The sequence below is a fragment of the Lipotes vexillifer genome, unplaced genomic scaffold (genome assembly GCF_000442215.2).
Source record: "Lipotes vexillifer unplaced genomic scaffold, Lipotes_vexillifer_v1.1 scaffold299, whole genome shotgun sequence".
NCBI lineage: Eukaryota > Metazoa > Chordata > Mammalia > Artiodactyla > Lipotidae > Lipotes > Lipotes vexillifer.
The window spans coordinates 2,040,767-2,061,696 of record NW_006784347.1 but is presented as its reverse complement, the minus strand read 5'-3'; the positions used below and the strand labels follow the sequence as shown (position 1 = coordinate 2,061,696).

At 40.9% G+C, this 20,930-nt stretch overlaps 2 protein-coding genes across 2 annotated transcripts in view; one reads left to right on the top strand and one right to left on the bottom strand.

Moving 5' to 3' along the window:
- The window catches only part of FTSJ3 (FtsJ RNA 2'-O-methyltransferase 3), an 8,562-nt gene extending 7,514 nt beyond the window's left edge, over nt 1-1,048 (top strand). The window contains exon 20 of the mRNA XM_007456756.1: nt 95-1,048. Within this exon, the coding sequence (XP_007456818.1) occupies nt 95-287 (193 nt within the window). The 3' untranslated portion in view covers nt 288-1,048. The remainder of the gene's footprint in view (nt 1-94) is intronic.
- The window catches only part of DDX42 (DEAD-box helicase 42), a 53,447-nt gene continuing 33,352 nt past the window's right edge, over nt 836-20,930 (bottom strand). The window contains 13 exon segments of the mRNA XM_007456757.1: nt 836-2,427; nt 2,920-3,021; nt 4,095-4,205; nt 5,776-6,002; nt 6,975-7,251; nt 8,200-8,297; nt 8,792-8,839; nt 9,432-9,531; nt 10,452-10,580; nt 11,124-11,300; nt 12,299-12,418; nt 13,837-13,941; nt 20,057-20,206. Of these exon segments, the coding sequence (XP_007456819.1) occupies nt 1,717-2,427; nt 2,920-3,021; nt 4,095-4,205; nt 5,776-6,002; nt 6,975-7,251; nt 8,200-8,297; nt 8,792-8,839; nt 9,432-9,531; nt 10,452-10,580; nt 11,124-11,300; nt 12,299-12,418; nt 13,837-13,941; nt 20,057-20,206 (2,355 nt within the window). The 3' untranslated portion in view covers nt 836-1,716.

Here is a 20,930-nt window from a genome sequence, read left to right as displayed (position 1 = left end):
GGGGGGGGGGGGGGGGGGGGGGGGTGTCACCCACAAAGGTACATGGGGGTGAAGGAGTGGCGGAAAGTCTCTAACCTGCGTCTTCCCCTTACAGTCTCTATAAGAAAGCTGGGCTTGGAAAGGAGAAACGCCAAGTCACCTACGTTGTAGCCAAAAAAGGTGTGGGCCGCAAAGTGGGCCGGCCAGCTGGGGTCAGAGGTCACTTCAAGGTGGTGGACTCGAGAATGAAGAAGGACCAACGAGCGCAGCAACGGAAGGAGCAGAAGAAAAAGCACAAGCGGAAGTGAGCGGAGCCGCCAGGACCTCTGAGGGACTGACACGTGTTAAGGACGAGGAGCGATTCGGTGCGGCTTCTGGCCTCCTTCGTACCAGCCCTACCCTTGTCTGCACGGCAGTCGTCTGAAGAGACAGATTTGAGGTACCTGAACTCGTGGTGGCCCTGAGCAGTGAGGGGGACATCTTCCTGGCTGGAAGAAAGGGCTCCCGTTAAAGCCCCGCTAAAACGTCTTGTCGGTGCTGTCAGAGCCCACAACCGTTCTGTGGTGCTGGGCGAGAAGTCACACCATTTTTAGATCCTAAGGTGAAGTTCAGCGGTGCAGTGGCAGTCACTGTAGTCTATTCTTGGGCAAGTGGGCCTCTCAAGTCTTCCCCCGTTACCATCTGAATAAAACCAGGATGACTGATTGATTGATAGATGTCTGACAAAAGTTTAGTTCCTGGTAACCTGATAACTCAAAAAACATCTGGGTGTTCACACCACGTGCACTGTTCTAAATCATATTTAATATGTCCCGACTCATGGTGAAGTAGAAATGACAAGCAATCCACAGGCAGGTCCCAGTAGTAAAACATTTACTAGAGCAAGCAGAAAGGAATGCACATCTTAAAGAAACCTTCACAAAGTCACAAAATTTGATGTATGTATATTTCTTTTCTTTTTATAAACAAGATAGAACAAAAATCATCAAAATCATTTCAGCAAAAGATTTTCCTACCATTATGGCAAGTTAAAAAAAAATACAATGAAATAGGAGAAGACAATTTAAAAGCTGTTGTCAGGTTTTTAAATTTAGCAACACTTCAGACCCAGAGCAGTCCTGTTTCCAGGATCCTCTCTCCCCCCTCAGTTGTAGGGACTCTGGATCTGGCAGGCTGCTGCTTCATGTCTCAGGACTGGACACAAACCTGGCTGGGAGACCTGAGCATCAACTCTCACTTAGAATCAGGCCCCTCCCCTAACCTGCAGCTGTTTGGGAAGCGCTTTGCTGCACATCCCTAACGAACACCTCCAAGGACTAGGCTGCAGAAGCCAGTCTCAAATGGAGCCTGACTAGCCACAGAAAAAGAATTTTATTTGTAGGTGTTTTTAAGGTGACATTTTAGTAAAAAATATGTACTACATATAAACCTAGAGTGAGTTTTGTGCCCTATAAGGCCCTTTCTTCCAAGGTATCTTCAACTGACCTTCGTGACACTCACCCAGAGCCAAAAGGAGCTGCCCAACTCTGACTGCTTCTAAGGACCAAAGCAGCTTCCCAAGAAAACATCTGGAAAATCATCCAGATGAAGGGGTAATGTCTCCAAGCTCCAGCTATCCACTAAGGGCAGGGGGTTCTTACACCTTGGGCCCCAACCCAGCCCTGAGACACCTAGTTACCAAGTCTTTCTAAAAATAAAATTAAAAGACAATTGATTTCACGCTTCAGCACATACCCTCTAACTGTCCCATCGACTTTTCTTGCGCTTGGGTGGCTCGGGGACAGCGAAGCCATCAGTAGTCTTATCTGTCTTGCTGTCCATCTTGTCCATCTTGGTGCTCTCCACCTTGGGGTCCAGCTTGCTTTCACGATTACAACTTTCTTTCCTGCTTTCACCATTCCGACCATCGTTTGCACCTCGGCTCTCTCCATGTCTGCCTCCACCTCCTCCATGCCTGTTCTCTCCATGAGGATGGCCATCGGCATGACGGCGCCCATCAGCATGACGGCTGCTGCTTTCTGGGTAGCGGTAGCCCTCTCCATGACGACCACCGTCTCCATGACGTGGGCTATCGCCGTGCCGATTCCCACTCTCTCCGTGACTATGACGGCTTCCACCCCGGTTCTCAGTATATCTCTCTCTTTTCCCATTGCCACCCCCAATCCCTTCTCGGCTGTTATTCCCTGAAGCTGTGCTGTTGACTCCCTGGGCTCCGGCAGAAGGATAGGTCACTGGGGCACTGCTGAGGTTCCCAGCACTGCCAAAGCCTGGGATGCCCTTTGTGGCACTGGCAGTGGGGCTGTCAGGACTGTTATGGCCCTGTTGGGCTGAATTAGTTGGAACTGAATTCAAGCTCCCTGCACTAGTCCATCCACTCGCCCCAGCAGCAGAGCTTCCAGCCTTCTGGTTGCTTAAACTGGCAGCAACAAAGTGACTCTTGTACTGTGACTAAAAGAGAGACAACAACAGTGGGTAAGACAGTAAGTTAAACTTGATGGCCCAGCTAGTTAACTGGATGCCAGCTAGCTAGCTAACTGGAGGTATAGAAGGATGATGGGTTCAGAGTTCACAAGAGACACAGAATCACACTTGTCTTAGCTAAAAACTGGCAATCACTCTCAACCAGATTGCAAGAGCCTTGGAGCCTTGAAGGCTGTTAAGGCAGGGAGGGAATACCAATCCTGCTGTAGGACGAGGGCCCTGAGCATGACTGAAGTAGATGACCAGCAAGAGGGGTTTATCTAGCCGCTACACCTGCAGCTCTAGGCAAGCTGCAGTTACGGTGATATTCGAAACTGAAAACAGGAGAAAGCCCTACCTAAATCCAGCAAACATCAAGTCTACAAGGCCAGCTACCATCTCAGGAAGACTAGGACCTCTCATCACCACCCAGGAGTTGCCAGTGAAAAAGCTCTTTTAACTAAATGCTTCATTTCAGACCTGGAAAGCTGCTTTCATTGCCGTCAGCCGATCTCCCATGGCTCCTGTGGAGGGCTTGTAGGCCTCATAATTGCTCATTACATTGTTGTTACTTCCTCGGTCCTAAAAAATAAACACTCATAAGGATGGAAGAGTAAGTAGGAAAGCCCACTGTCACAGACTGGGCCTCAACATACTGAAAACTGAAGTGGGAGCTGAAATGGGAATGGGAAATTTTTAGAAAGTTATGCTTTGTGAGAAACAGCACGGTAATGAATCATTTAAAAATGCTTATGCCTTTCAACCCAATAATTCTATTTCTGGGAACTAACCCTAATAGTCAGAAATGAGGTCAGATCATGCCCAAAGCTGATCACCTGCTATCATTTACAGACACAAATATAAACATCATGTTTATGTAATTATATAAAAATTATGCTAAGGCTGAAAAGTCCACAAGGCAGTACAGCACATACATGACTGCTCAGGCTCCAAGTCCAGACCCTAAAGAGTCTGAAATCTCAGCTTCAGTACTCACCACATTTGTAACCTTGGGTGCCTCAGTTTTATCATCTGTACTTACTCTGAGTGGCTGTGGAGACTGAGCTAACGTGTGGCTGCCTGGGCTGGCCCTGGCACATATTCAGTTCTCACTATCATCTGCATGATCCACATCATCATCATCACTGTAACATGGGGACAGATTTTTTATGTAACAAAGACACCAAGTTAACTATGATGATGCAGAAATGGAGACGGGCAGCTTTCTTCCTTGGCTTAAGAAAGTGACAGGAAACAAAGTTAAGAAAGCCAGTCAGGGGGAGCTTCTGTTACTGTTTTGAGAGAAAAGCTAGCTCTCATCTCTCTGGTTCGATTTCCCAGAATGTAGGAATCATTCCTGAATTTAGTTACAAGCTGTAGCTGGAGTTTACAGAGTGACCCTCGCTCTAGGCCAGTGCTGGAGGGCTGGTGGACAGACTGCTGGGCCCCACCTCCGCAGCTGGATTCACCAGGTCTAGGGTGGGGCACGAGTTTGCATTTGCTACTGGTCCAGGGACCACAGTTTAAGAACGACTGCTAATCTAAACTAGCATCCTGAGCACGCCCAGTCAGTCAAGGACACACTGGTGCTTCTTCAATAGAAAGTCACAGTAAGAGGCTCTCAGACAAGAATAATCCTAACACCCAGGACTCACCGTGTTCTCAGAGCCGAGGCCAGGCCGCTCCCTGTAGCCTAGGCCACCTCCACCAATGTTCAGCTTCTTCCCTTTCCCTCCTTTGAAGCGGGATTTCCGAAACCAGGCATTCTGCATTGAACACAATTCAAGGTTAAGACGTGGGAGGAAGAGGCGCCCAGAGGAACGGGACGAGATCAAAAAGGAAACTAAATGGGAAGAACTTTTTGTTTCATCTTTTGCGAATGTATCTACAGCAAAGGAGGAACTGTTCATAGGTATCACAGATTAGCTTCGTTTTGGTAGCTTCATCCATCATATTTGTCAGGAGCCTTATCTAAGGCTTCCTTTTACTGCTCCTTCCTTCCTTCAGGGGCTCCAGGAAGGGAAGTGATTAAGATACACCTCAAATGCAGAGCAGTTACTCTGGCCATTTCTAACTTCCTTGAGGAAAATGAATTTATTCTCTATTTCTCAGACAATCTATATATAATATCTCTGGGGGAGGTTAGAGCTTTATCTGACAATCACGTTACACTTAAAAGTACTTGAGGGCTTCCCTGGTGGCACAGTGGTTAAGAATCCGCCTGCCAATGCAGGGGACACGGGTTCGAGCCCTAGGTCTAGGAAGATCCCACATGCCACGGAGCAACTAAGCCCACGTGCAACAACTACTGAGCCTGCGTCCCTAGAGCCCGCGAGCCACAACTACTGAGGCCCACGTGCCTAGAGCCCGTGCTCCACGACAGAGAAGCCCACGCACCGCAACGAGGAGTAGCCCCTGCCCACTGCAACTAGAGAAAGCTCGCACACAGCAACGAAGACCAAACGCAGCCAAAAGTAAAATAAATTTATTAAAAAAAAAAAAAAAAAAGTACTTGAAAGGTAGGGCAGGCTGGGCAAAGTGCTAATCAGAGACGCTGATCAGTCTGAGAGCAGAGAAAGCCTGAGGCACAATGAGATGTAGGAAAATGCCAGACAAAATACATCTTGTATTTAGTTCAGGATTGGCTCTCCAGGAAAGGAAAGGAAAGGAAACATTATTCTACCCTCCCCTGCAGTGCAGGTCCTTTACTCCCAGGTCTGGAAGCACGGGTAGTACCACAGTACAACTGCATTATGGGTGAACAGTTCTGGAGGCTGGCCTATGAATTTGAAAAACACATAAGTCTCTACTATCAGAATGTATATCCCAAATCCATTTGTAATTTGGGGACTGTGTATTAAGACAACTCAAGACTTAATTCAGTAGAATGCCTCACTCAGTTTTAAATGGGTAAGCAGTGTGGTCAAAGGTCTGAGATCTAGGTCTGAGAAGTAGTGAAATACATTTTTTTTTTAAAGACATCATACATTTTTAGCCCCCCAAAGAAAAAAACTGGGGAAAAGGGCAGTGAGGAGACTAGTAGCTTTCTTTGATATTAAATTTGCTCACAAGTGTGACATGGGGCAAGCAGAAAGAAATGTCACAGGGACAGATTTTAGCACAAAGGAATAGTTTTTCAACATAAATGCTGCTGAAAGGAGAGGATGAAAAGACAGACCAGATGAGTTTTAATGTCCTACAATACAAATCTATACTTAGTAAGTGCTGCCTGCCCAACTTTACTGTCATGTCGCTATGGTATCTGCCTCTGGCATGTTGAAATTTTTTGCTTAGTTTTACAACCTGGAGCAACCTGAAGTGTGTCCAGCCCCTCACCTGCATGGCCAGATCTAGGAGTTCCTTGGAAACATGCTGATTGGCTCCTTCCAAGTTCCGGACAAGGTCACCGGCAAAATTGCTATCCTTGGGTGTCAGCAAGGTATAGGCCACGCCTTTCTCACCCGCTCGTCCTGTTCGGCCAATCCTATGCGTATGGGTATCAATATCTCGTGCCACATCATAGTTAATGACAGTCTTAATTGAAGGAATGTCCAGACCACGGGCTGAAATAAAAACCAAAATTCTTTTATTCTTTATCAGGATCCAAAACACCAAAGTGTCCCCAAATGCTAACCTAAGAACCCACATTCCTCTTATCTAAGCAAAGTGCATGATTTGGTGTGCTGAGATACAGGCATATAAGCTGCCCTTCTAGAACAAATGCCACTATCGTAGATTCTATGATGCTGGGTCGACTTAGTGTGTAAGGGACATCTATCTTCTACTATCAATAACCTGCCGTGGCCTCACTCTTGCACCGGAAATACGTAAAAAAAAAAAAAAAAAAAAAGTAAAACCAACATCAAATGTGTCCTGAAGCTGAGAAGTGATCTCCTTTCTGCGAGAAAATACCAGTTTTTAAGGGTAGCTATTAAAACTCAGCAGAACAAACTCAAAAATCACACTTCAAAACTTTTTCTGATCTTGAGTGAAGTATGCCAAACTAAATAATCAATGTAAGATATGTACTATATTCAGACACACAACAGGGGCACAGCCCATGATGTGACTGTGTAAACAATTTCTTCCCCAAGTGTCTTCCAACTGCAGGGATTCTTTTTTTCAGAGGAACATTAAATGAAAGGTGGTAGACTTCCCTGGTGGCGCAGTGGTTGAGGGTCCACCTGCCGACGCAGGGGACACAGGTTCGTGCCCCGGTCTGGGAAGATCCCATGTGCCGCAGAGCGGCTGGGCCCGAGCCATGGCCGCTAAGCCTGCGCGTCCGGAGCCTGTGCTCCGAGACGGGAGGGGCCACAGCAGTGAGGGGCCCGCATACCGCAAAAAAAAAAAAAAAAAAAAAAAAGTGGTGCCCAGAGCTCCAGACTGTAATCACTGTGCTCTGAACTGCTGCACCACGGGGTGTGGCCAGCCAGGCCAGCAGAGTGCCTTCAATCAGCCTCCTCAGATATTAAAGGTCTTATATAGCAAGACAGAGCACCCTTATAGCATGGTTACTGGGGAAATTCATACCCTACCTGCAACATCTGTGGCCACTAGGACTGGGATGTCCTTTTTCTTGAAGTCTGAAATAACCTTGTTTCTTTCACTCTGATCCATGTCACCATGGAGCAGGCCAAGATTATGACCCTCCTGTTTAAGGTTATTGGCTAGCTCTTCAGCATTGGCTTTTTTAGTAACAAACAGGAGGACACTTCCTGAAGAGGTAAACTCCACTAGACGCCGGGTGAGCCAGTTCCATTTACTAGGCCCAGAATGCAGAATCTCCACAATCTGAGTCACATCTTCATTTGCCTGAAAAGAAATAAATGAAAAAGATAATTGTGCCACTTGTGCCACAGGGCACCTGAATTACGACCAGCCATCACATTTTCTACCTGCATCTGGAAGAACCTTGAATAATCCCTCTTCTCCTTGGGCCTTTCTTCAGCAAGTCAAGTGTAGCTCAAATTTTACACCCCTTAGCAAATCACAGTGCTCTCCACCTCCCCTGACGTGTACATATACCTAATAATCTGTAAGCCCCAGTGCTTTGCTCAATACTTTTCTATATGCCTATTCAGACTATTCCCAATAGAGTAAGCTCCTTTTCTGTCCTTCCCACTTACTGTTCCTAGTACAATTCATACGTGCACATAGAAGGCACTCAGCGATGAAAAGCAGACAATGTCAAAAAGCTAACTGCACAAAACTTTAATAAATATACCAAGCAAACTAAGGAATTCTCAAAGCAGCCTTAATTGATTTCCAAATCACAATTCAGAGAAATTTTCCACATAGGACATATTTATAGGTAAGGAAAAAAAACCCTTAACTCATTTTCACCAGGCCTTTCGATCTCCCCACTCCACGCCGTGCACGCCCTACTCCCACAATCACTTATGATGTCAGTTCCATCCTAACTGGCCAGTAGTCTTTCGGGCAAAACTTGCTTTTCCCCCCCAAAAATATATATTTTTTTAAAAACCTTTTATTCTGGAAAAAACTTTAACATTCAAAAAGAGTAAAATGAACAAAATCAACTCCCATGTATCCATCACCAAGCTTCAACAATTATTAACATTTTGCCAATCACGTTTCACCTATTCCCCCCAACCCTGGTGTTTTTAAAGCAAATTTGAAACATGTTGCCTCATCTGTAAATGCATAACATTTTTTTCTCAATAGTGAGAAATTAATTCCATGTCACCATAGTAAGAGAAATAACCCACTGGGATCCTATCCAGCCCTGCTTAGGGTTACCTCTCCAATATCCCCCTGCACCACACGAATAGGGTCAATCAGGATGTCTCTGGCCAGTTTTTCAATCTTTTTCCGAAAAGTTGCACTGAATAAGAGAGCTAAAAGGTAAAGTAAATTCTGTTAAAGAAACAATATGACTTCTTTTCTGAATACCCACTAAGCTTCCCACTGACACTGCTCAGTTTTTAAAAAAATAAACCCACCTGAACTTTAAATTTAGCTTAAAAATTAATTCACTAAGGAAAAAAAAAAACTTGCCCTTATTCTAACTTTATGCATTTCCAGTTAAGACAGGGGTTGTCAGCATGGTTCAGAAAAAGGCTCTTGACTTCAAATCAGCATATCTGCACTGTGTATTGCCTCTAGCCAGTGATAAAACTTTATGAATTGGGGCAAGTTTCATCATCTATAAAAATGAGCAAGTTCTATGTAATGATCTCTAAGGTCCTGTCACCATCATTATCTTCCCCTTTATGGTTCCTCGCTAGAACACACATGATCATTTTTGCTGCCACAGCTGTGAGTGCTTATAAAATAAATAGGTGTTTATTCTGAGTACAAACATGGCTTAATGAAACTGCTTCATACGTACTCTGTCTGTCAGGACGGACATGACTTGCTATGGATCGCACCTGGTACTCTGGAAGAAGTGGAACAGTAAAATTAGTATCATACCTGTGTGTGACAGTTTGGGATGCCTGGAAGAAGTCATTTTAGTAAAAATCTTCACATGAGACATTATAAGAATTAAGGAAATTCTGGAACTCCTAGACCTATCACTCAGTATGAAACTCAGAAACACTTACCCCAGCACCACTGGCTGGGCCCAGTGATGATCCAATCCATAAAGATATCTATTTAGAATTTTCACACAGCTGGTTAAGTCAAGGAGGACAGGAAAGCAAAAGGCCTTGAATGATATGACATCCACCTACCTAAGAACACAGACCTTGACCTCCACAAAGGCATATGAATAAAAATAAAGCCTAGAGACGATATTCCCCTTATATTCACAGGTACTTTCAAATGTCCTCAACCCAGTTAAGCCTAACATATTTTTCCTGAAAAAACTCCTAAAAATAGTTAACGTCTTAGCAATATCTCTATGGTCTAATCCTATCCAGGAGTATTTTTAGCTTCTCTCGTGCAGAGAAAAAATTAAGTCTAGAAAGGTATGGAAAAAACTAGTATCATGAGGACGGGGACAGAAGAAACTGGTATTCAAGGCATACCAAATCCCATGTCAAACATTCGATCTGCTTCATCAAATACAAGGTAAGAGACTCTTTGAAGGTTGGTAGCTTTCTTCTTCACATGATCAATAAGTCGACCCTATGAGATCCAGAAAATGAATAGTAAGCATAGTCATCCCAGTATCTGCTGGACACTGGTTCCAGGATCACCCACACTCACCTCCCACGAGGACACTCAAGTCCCTTAAACAAAATGAAGGAGTATTTGCACATACAACCTACACACACCCTCCTGTATACTTTAAATCATCTCTACTTATAATACCTAATACAACATAAATGCTATGTAAATAGTTGCCAGCACGCAGCAAATTCAAGTTTTGCTTTTTGGAATTTTTTTCCCCTGAATATTTTCAATCCTTGGTTGGTGAAACTCACAGGGAAACCTGCCGACGTGGAGGGCCGATTGTATAATGAAAGGCAATTACAAGAACTTTCTAGAGTTCCACTCCTGGCAAAAGTGCTAATACTCCAGTCTTAGACCGTAATAGACACTAGTCTGACAGCCTCAGACTTTACGCACTACAGAGCCCAAAATAACAGAAAACCTGAAAACTCAACGGGATTCTTCCTTTACATTAATTTTGATTTAAATTGTGGAAAGATGGTCAGAACTATTTTTTGTGAGGCATTCTAAAATTACCTAAGTTAAAGCCTTATTAATGGGTTTTAATGTTTAAACTACAATCTTCTAGGCAGTTCTGACCATACCCTGAACAACTTTCTGATTCTTGGTGCTCTCAGTAAGCATGGATCCCTTTTCTAGGAGAGCATAAGAAAAACTGTTTGTTATGGAGGGGAATTCATAGCAGAGAGAATCTTACTGGACTGCTATTTTAGGCTAGCAATCAAATTCAACCAAGGCCGCCAGCTGTCATTGCATCAGAGTATTCTCAACCCTGCTTTACCACATTTTAGGGGAAATGCCCTCCAACAACTAACCATTTTTTTTCATGCCAAGAGAGGCTGATAAGCTATTTAAACCCAAGACATACTTACCGGTGTACAGACAACAATCTCTGCCCCTTCCTGAAGGGCCTTGGCCTGCTCCCACATGCTCCCTCCTCCATACACGGCCACTGATCGGAGATTATATGCTTTCCCAAACCGCTTGCATTCTGCGTGGATCTACAAAGTTGACATAATGACATATTAACAAACTATGACAACAGATACCTCTGTCATAACCCAAAAGGGAGCAATGAAAAACACACAGAATGCGATATCAATAGAAAATCAAAAGCTAGAAAATGCTTTAAAAACACAATTTTACTTATAAAGTAAATGAACAGAGTACCATTATCATATCTTAACAGGCTATCTAAAATCTTGTTGTGATTATTCTTTTTCACTTCTCTTCCCGACCCTGTTACTGCCCTTCTACCAAACAGAATGAATTAACCCAGGAGGAAAACTTACAATACAGTTCCCATATTAATTTGGTTGTACAGAAAATCTGTAACACATAATATTTTCCAGAAGTTTCCTGGTAGCACAACAATGTGAATGTACTTAATGCCACTTAACGGTACATTTAAAAATGGCTATAATAGTAAATTTTGTGTATTTCACTACAATTAAAAAAAAAGTTTCCTGGTAATTCTACCCATTTGACTGGCTAGTCCCTTATCAGGTAACATATGGAGGGGGGCTTCTACACAAAGCACATACCTGCTGACAGAGCTCCCTAGTAGGACACACAATCACTGCAATTGGTCCATCACCTGGTTCCAATTCTTTCTGGTCCATTATATGAATCAACATGGGCCAGATAAAGGCCGCAGTTTTCCCACTGCCTGTTTTGGCAATACCAATCATGTCTCTACCACTTAATGCCACAGGTACACCCTAGAGAAAAAAGAAAAAAAACAAAAATCCACTCCAAACTTTCAATTTTAAAGATGTGCTGAAGGAAACTCTGTGGAAGGGTAAATGACTATTAATGACATTTATTTCCAATGGAACAAAAATGTCCTGGGCTATGCATACTGGCTATAGAATAACAAGAAATACCTGGAATTCCCATTAACTTCTTGATCTGTAGGAAAAATTATCATTGCTAAAATTTTAAAAAATTTGTCCACCTTGTGAAGGTAGAGACTGTCTCATCCACATACTGGACTGCGTAGAAATGAATAAAATCCATATATAAATGAGAAACAGAAGCTATCACTTTCAGTTATGAGAATTTTCAGGCCATGGACAAAGGAATCCTCATAATCCACAGTGCTAAACTTCTCCATGCACAAATTTTATTTTGTTCAGTCTAGGCCTAATGAACTATTTTCTTCAGATCATATTTTCAAGACATTTATCAGACACAAAAGAACATTTCCCAGCCCCTTAGCAACTTTTTTTAAAAATAGGTTAAGTAGATTTATTAATATAGGATGCTTGTGAAAGACACAAGTGGGCAGGCAAGAGGGCTCTGCGCCAAGAACTAAGCAGACTACATTTTTATAATCAAAGGAAAAGTGCGGAGGGGGAGAAGCCACCTCGTCCTAGGTCGCAGGCAAGTTCCTAGGACAGGCTGCCAAGTGAGGGTCCTTCCTTGGCTTTGCACAGGAAAGAATTCAAGAGCCAGCCATAGTAAAGTGAAAGCAGTTTATTTAGAAAGACACATTCCATAGACAGAATGCAGTCTACCTCAGAAGGTGAGAACAGCCAGCAACTTCTTAAGAGTGGTAAAAAAATTCACTTTTGCTCTTTAATTTTTAAACGTTTCAAAAATTCTACCCATGTCAATACAGTTCTATACTAAACACTTTCATTGCTTTGACTTGTTTGTTAAAAAAAAATAAGTCACAATGTCATTCTTCATTTTTCTTTCAATATGTTTTACTTACCTGGCACTGTATTGGAGTGGGCTGTGTGTACTCAGATTTCCGAATCTGGTGCATTAGTTGCTCATCAAACCCAAAATGAGCAAAACTACTTCCTGGTCTAGGAGGTGCAGCACCAGAAACCTAGAGATAAAGACAACTTGCAGGAATGACTTGTACTTCAAAACAAACAGCATTAGAATTTCAAGAATATTTGCCTGTATCTACTTAGCATTTAGTTGGGAGTATGAAGAAGTGAAAATATAAGTCTATAGCTAATAGCCTACACTGTTTGAAAAGGTAAAATTCAAATAATAACAGGTCTAAAACCTCATATAAAAAACTCCAGGATAAATATTCCTGAGATAATGGTCATATTATTTTAAATGATTAAGGGCCTAGAAATCTCTTAAATCAAAATTAATTTTCTCATAAGAAATAAAAAGATGTCCATTAAATTGGAAAAAGCCATTAATATATTTCTTCCATTTGCATAACTATTAACCAGGTGGTAGAAAAAATAAAATTTACTCTTGAAATAAAGAGTACAAATGAGCTCCAAATTCAGACATGTCTATACCCACTAGTTACAAAGATATCGTCTACTGTCTCCAATTTCAGTGATGCCTGAAGAGCTACCATCCCGCTCAGTGACGATCCAGACACTGCCAAACGCTGTTTGAACTGCACCCAGGTGAAGAACTGGGCTCCACCTCCATCAAGGTTTCTCAGGTGATGCTGACATTTCCAATCAGGATTTCACTTAAAAGTTTTTTTGAAGGGGAACTTCTTGGAAAACAGACAAGTACGTACGTACACACACACACACACACACACCCTCCCACCCACCTACCCTCAGAAAACACAAGTTCAAACATCATGTAGCAACTGGTAAGGCCAGAAAGTTGTCCACACGAGAGCATACATCACTGTATTATCTGTGTGTTTCACTTAACATCTAGCAGCACCCTAAACAATGTGGTCAGTGTGCAACCCAAAGCTTTTTAGTGGACAATTTAAACTATTATTCTGATATTAGTACATGCATATTTTTTAAAGTTGTTAATTTCTTCTTCTAATTAAGAATGCGTGCTGTATATAGTTTGAGAAGCAAGTGTATGTTAATTTCGAAATAGTCTAAAACTTCCAATATTGTCCACATCTATTAATCTTGTCTCCTCTTCCTGAAGATGGGGACCCCTTGCCTTCATCTCTAGCCCACCCAACACAGTTCTTAGCATACTGTTCTCACTGCAGAAATACTTGCTGATTAGTTTTAAGGTCACATGACCTATTGTTCCAACAGAACAAAGCTGACTGAACACATACATATAGCATTCATGTGCATCACATGAAAGAACGAATAATCCTATCCTAAAACAGCTATAAGACTAAAACAACAAAATCAAGACACAAGAGCCCAAGGGATCTAATTATTTATCAAAGATAGTTCAGGGACTATTAGAAAAGAAATTCAAGATTATTTCAGTTTGGATAAGCAGTAATACTAACCCTGCACTAATTAACATTAATATGAATATTTGCCTTAATGGCTGACTTACCCGAAGATTGAGCTTATGCCGGAGATCTATTAGCTGCTGTGGGGTGAGGTTGGTTATCTCTTCATGTTCATTGTAAAAATTTTTTTCAAATGGTGGATAGTCAATCTGCAGGTCCAATTATTCAAAGTTAGTCTAGAATTCAAGAGTCAATCCAGTAAGTTTGATTTTAATGCAAAATAACCTTTCACAAATATTATACAAGTAAAGCCATAACCAGCTAGAGAGAACAAAGGAATTCATTTATTCATGACACAAATCCCGAAAGTACAGCCAGTATTTTTTCTTATTCCTGTTTTCAATATAAACACCAACCTATTTCCTAAAGAGACTCTTAGGACACCTCAGGTTTGAACAGCGTTGATGCAGACCAGGGAATCTCTAATGCCAAAAAGGACTCAGATATTCCATCATACAACATTTAAATATGTTTTGCAGTAAGCTGTTCACCTAGATCTCGGCATTTAAAAACATTTCTAATATTTCCTTTGGGGAGAGCTCTACCTTTAGAGGGAGTTCCATTCTTTTGAAAAACATGGAACTGTTTACATAACTTTTAAGAAATATATGGCCAAGCATTTCCAATTCCAAAGAGGGAAGGAGTCATTTCTGGCTAATCTTTCATAGCTTACTGTACTAAGAATACAAAACACTAGCATATTACCACATATGAATCTGGCTAAATGATTCTCTTTCTGACATGATATGTCTACAATAAACTTATTTTTTAAGGAGAACTTAAGCCTTTCATAGGTGGTCAAAAATTTCATAACTCTAGATAAAGCCTAAAATTAATTATCTTTCTATGGTACTATCAACAAAAAGAAAGAATTTAGTTTTCCTTTGGCATTATCAACAGGACCTTTTGTTATACTCCCCACAATGCTGCACTAAGCCCTTTTCTTCAGTTCTCTTCTCTTACCAGAACAGAAGGTCCATAAGTGCAAGAATTTTTGTCTTTGTTCACAAAAATTTACAAATATGTAAATTTTTTACACACATTTTTTTTTTTTTTTAAACCCAGAAGAGAGGGAAAAAAAAGAAGAATGTGAAGAAAGGCGTATCCTTTCTTCATATCTGGTCTCTCCTGGCAGACTTCTCATTATATTAAGACAACTGTGGGATACCCCAGGCAGGATAATGAAGTTTGAGCACTTTGTCAAATATCTCAAATATTTTATTAAATGAATATTTCAAATATTTGAGGTTTTCCTTACTACCTTTTCACTCTTTATCATGCATGCATCCTCCTAGATCAGTTTCAGATATTTAGTTTAACTTGCCACATGTAAAAATGCCAACTCCTTATGTGGTAACGGTTGTGCAAAAGGAAACATTTAAAAAGCTGAATATAACCCATACTCCAGTCTAGACCAGTAGTTCTCAAACTTTTTAGTCTCAGGTACCCTTTACACTTAACAGAAACACAATGAGCTTTTGTTTATGTAGGTTAAATCTACTGATATTTACTGTTTTAAACATAAAACAGACAAATTTTAAATTTATAATTCATGATAAAGTAACAACAAACCGGGGAACCTACCTCAACATAATAAAGGCCATATATGACAAACCCACAGCCAACATCGTTCTCAATGGTGAAAAACAGAAACCATTTCCTCTAAGATCAGGAACAAGATAAGGTTGCCCACACTCACCACTATTATTCAACATAGTTTTGGAAGTTTTAGCCACAGCAATCAGAGAAGAAAAGGAAGTAAAAGGAATCCAAATTGAAAAAGAAGAAGTAAAACTGCCACTGTTTGCAGATGACATGATACTATACATAGAGAATCCTAAAGATGCCACCAGAAAACTATTAGAGCTAATCAATGAATTGGGTAGAGTAGCAGGATACAAAATTTAACGCACAAAAATCTCTTGCATTCCTATACACTAACGATGAAAAATCTGAAAGAGAAATTAAGGAAACACTCCCATTTACCTTTGCAACAAGAAGAATAAAATACCTAGGAATAAACCTACCTAGGGAGACAAAAGACCTGTATGCAGAAAACTATTAAGACACTGATGAAAGAAATTAAAGATGACACAAACAGATGGAGAGGTATACTATGTTCCTGGATTGGAAGAATCAACATTGTGAAAATGACTATACTACCCAAAGCAATCTACAGATTCAATGCAATCCCTATCAAACTACCAATGGCATTTTTCACAGAATTAGAACAAAAAATTGCACTATTTGTATGGGAACACAAAAGACCCCGAGTAGCCAAAACAATCTTGAGAAAGAAAAACGGAGCTGGAGGAATCAAGCTGACTTCAGACTACACTACAAAGCTACAGTAATCAAGACAGTATGGTACTGGCACAAAAACAGAAATATAGATCAATGGTACAAGATAGAAAGCCCAGAGATAAACCCATGCACATATGGTCACCTTATCTTTGATAAAGGAGGCAAGAGGATATAATGGAGAAAAGACAGCCTCTTCAATAAGTGGTGCAAGGAAAACTGGACAGCTACATGTAAAAGAATGAAATTAGAACACTTCTTAACACCAATACACAAAAATAAACTCAAAATGGATTAAAGACTTAAATATAAAAGCAGACACTATAAAACTCTTAGAGGAAAACACAGGGAGAACACTCTGACATAAATCACAGCAAGATCCTTTTTTGACCCACCTCCTAGAGAAAGGGAAATAAAAACAAAAACAAATGGGACCTAAAGAAACTTAAAAGCTTTTGCACAGCAAAGGAAACCATAAAAAAGATGAAAAGGGACTTCCCTGGTGGCACAGTGGTTAAGAATCCGCCTGCCAATGCAGGGGACACGGGTTTGAGCCCTGGTCCGGGAAGATTCCCACATGCCGCGGAGCAACTAAGCCCGTGCGCTGCAACTGAGCCTGTGCTCTGGAGCCCGCGAGCCACAACTACTGAAGCCCGTGTGCCTAGAGCCCATGTTCCACAACAAGAGAAGCCACTACAATGAGAAGCCCGCACACAGCAAAGAAGAGTAGCCCCCACTGGCCACAACTAGGGAAAGCCCGCATACAGCAATGAAGACCCAACACAGCCAAAAATAAATAAATAAATTTATTTTAAAAAGATGAAAAGACAACCCACAGAATGGGAGAAAATATTTGCAAACGAAGCAACTGACAAAGGATTAATCTCCAAAATTTACAAGCAGCTCAATATCAAAAAAACAAACAACCCAATCCAAAAATGGGCAGAAGACCTAAACAGACATTTCTCCAAAGAAGATATACAGATGGCCAACAACACATGAAAAGATGTTCAGCATCACTAATCATTAGAGAAATGCAAATCAAAACTACAATGAGGTATATCTCCTCACACCAGTCAGAATGGCCACCATCAAAAAATCTACAAACAATAAATGCTGGAGAGGGTGTGGAAAAAAGGGAACCCTCTTGCACTGTTGATGGGAATGTAAATTGACGCAGCCACTATGGAGAACAGTATGGAGGTTCCTTACAAAACTAAGTATAGAACTACCATATGACCCAGCAATCCCACTACTGGGCATATACCCTGAGATAACCATAATTCAAAGAGTCATGTACCACAATGTTCACTGCAGCTCTATTTACAATAGCCAGGACATGGAAGCAACCTAAGTGTCCATCAACAGATGAATGGATAAAGATGTGGCACATATATACAGTGGAATATTACTCAGCCATAAAAAGGAACGAAATTGAGTTATTTGTAGTGAGGTGGATGGACCTAGAGACTATCATACAGAGTGAAGTAAGTCAGAAAGAGAAAAATAAATACCATATATAACACATATATATGGAATCTAAAAAAAGGAATGGTTCTAATGAACCTAGGGGCAGGACAGGAATAAAGACACAGACACAGAGAATGGACCTAAAGACAAGGGGAGGGGGAAGAGTAAGCTGGGACGAAGTGAGAGAGTTGCACTGACATATATACACTACCAAATGTAAAATAGATAGCTAGTGGGAAGCAGCCGCATAGTACAGGGATATCAGCTCGGTGCTTTGTGTCTACCTAGAGGGGTGGGATAGGGAGGGTGGGAGGGAAATGCCAAGAGGGAGGGGATATGGGGATATATGTATGCATATAGCTGATTCACTCTGTTATACAGCACAAACTAACACAACACTGTAAAGCAATTATACTCCAATTAAGATGTTAAAAAAAACTCACAACAAACCCATCACACTTTAACATAAATGCTTTAATAAAAGTAACTTTTTAAATAACATTCCTTTACATTTTTGCAAATCATTCTCATGTCTGACTAAGAAAATATTTCTTACTGCATTCAAATTGTTGCAATGGTGTTTTGATTAAAGCCAAGGAAGAAAATCTGTCCTCACAAAGATATGTAGCTGGAAAAGGGACAGCAGTATTTATTAATAATCTTTTCAGATGCCTGTGGACTTTAACTCTCCTTCAATACTACACTAAACCTTGACAAATGAACATTTCTTAAAGATTATTTTCATTGTGTAATCTGAAACTGTATCAACGAACTTTTACATTGTTATAATTATATTATAATTCATCGGTCTATCATGCACTTTGAATGAAGCCTTTACTCATGCATGATTTTGTAACATCGTGTATTGGCCATTTGAAAACAATGGTTCACTGAGATGGTCTGCAGATCATCCAAAACATTTCATTATATAATTAAAAAACTACATATATCATGGTTGATTATCAACAGACTTTAAGTATTAGAAAGCTATCAAGCTCACCGTGGTGAATATGTTTCCCAAATTCTAATTTTTGCTTGAAAGCTTGATTTTCTATCATTGGCAATAGACACTTTTGTTTTCCTTGAAGTGTCATTCATTTTCTCAAGTGAAAATGGTGTTCCATGAAAAAAAAGCATCTAGCTTATTAGCTCACAACTCGAACACCTAAGAGCCTTTCCTTGAGACAACTGTCATATTTTGGCATGCAATAGAAATGATTTGCCCTTCCCATTTTGTCACAGGATAAAAAGACATGTTAACATAAAGGTCAAGATTTAATAAATATTTTTTTACTGTTTCATCAAGAATATTGTTAAGTGAAACTGGTTTGTATTTGTTTTGGGTTTTTTTGGGGGGAGTGGTGTGTGACTGTGATGATCTGGCAGGGAGAAGCAACTGGTGCTACTGTCCTGATTCATGTTAATGCATCAGCATTGCTTTTAGTCATTGGTGCAAATGCTGACACAGTGAAAAAGGTAAATGATCTCAGCATTACTATGAAAATTCTTCTGAATTTGTAGACTCCGTGAAAAGATCCTTCTAGGACTCCTTGGACCACACTTTGAGAACCACTGCTCCAGATCTAGAATCACTATATGCAAGGTCTAGTCTGGTATTTAACCTGGATGAAATACTGATTTCCCCCCCACCGCAAGTGAGTACACTGATATCCTCATTTCCTTTTCCTGATTTAGGGGCCATGTAATTCCTGGTTCCACTTTGAAGGAACAACCCCTCATCTGCTCCAGATCTAGGAGAAATACTAAAGATTTATAGCAATTAAAAAGCAAATGCAGGGGCTTCCCTGGTGGTGCAGTGGTTGAGAATCCGCCTGCCAATGCAGGGGACACAGGTTCAAGCCCTGGTCCGGGAAGATCCCACGTGCCGCAGAGTAACTAAGCCCGTGCACCACAACTACTGAGCCTGTGCCCTAGAGCTCGTGAGCCATAACTACTGAGCCCGTGTGCCACAACTACTGAAGCCCACGCGCCTAGAGCCCATGCTCCACAACAAGAGAAGCTACAGCAATGAGAAGCCCACACACCACAACGAAGAGTAGCCCTCACTCTCCACAACTAGAGAAAGCCCGCACACAGCAACGAAAACCCAACACAGCCAAAAATAAATAAAATAAATAAATAATAAATTTTAAAAATAATTAATTAATTTTTTAAAAAAGCAAATGCAGGCCCACGGACCCACTGTGAGATGAAGATGGTAAGTGATGGTGTAGAAAACAAGTACAACTGCTTGAAAAAAACTGAATGTGAGCAACTGACTCAGCTGTACCTTCAATAGTATAGGCTACAAAGTCTCAACCACTCAGTCACCTTCTGACTCAACCATTTGGTAAAGATGACAAGAGCCCAAAGAAATAGTCTCATGACATAATAAGGAGTACGAATCAGGATACTGGGAAAACCTAAATATTAAAGCTAAAGAAAACTGTATCAGCTTGAAAGAAGAGTCAAATTCAGCAAGAAACACCATACCTCTGAATGATCAATGGGAGGAAGAGGATCAATGATTTTTTTGGAAGGTGCAATTGGATTTCCGTCACTATCATATTCCAAATTATCCTCCTCTTCCTCCTGAACCACACCAGCAGTTGGATTCTCTGCCATGTACCGAAAATAAGCTTCCTGCAGGAAAGCACAAGAACATAATCATACCCAAGTATAAATGAGAACATTTCTGCTCCTATAATTAGTGCATACAGTGTACAGATAACTGCACAGTTTAAATACCTACCAAGACTCTTACTAGCAATGATTCCTTTAACAATAGCAGTATTCAGAGGGACAATCAGAGGAAATGAATGAGACGGTTACTACCATAAAATGATTTAGCTTGCTTAAAAGAAGACTTATATATCTGTCTGTTCCACAGCCTTCCTTGGGTGGGGTGCCCAGAGCTGTGGAACACATGCTGTGGCTTTACCAATCCAAGTTTGGAAGGTGGCACTGATTAGAAGGGTCACAAACCTGGGAAAGGCTCACTCTGGTTCCCTTCTCACCATCCCACAACTGAATGGGAAGAAAAAAATACTAACGAAAAAAAACCCTAAAGGACAGTCATTTAATTAATGTTCCATCTTGAAACACAAGAATCACAAACAGAACTCTTAGAAACAGGTAGAGGTTAGATGTTGCTAGAGTCCATCCGTAGATCCCACTCTACTCTACTCCTTGATTTATCAGAACAAACATTAATTTTGGATTAAAAAAAATCAAGCTGAATAAAGCTCATATTTGCTTTTGATATCATAGTTGATCAAAAGTTCCATCTTCAACATGGGGGAAAGTCACATGAATCTTTATATTACCAACTGGTCACACACGCAGAAAAGCAGCAAGAAATGACATT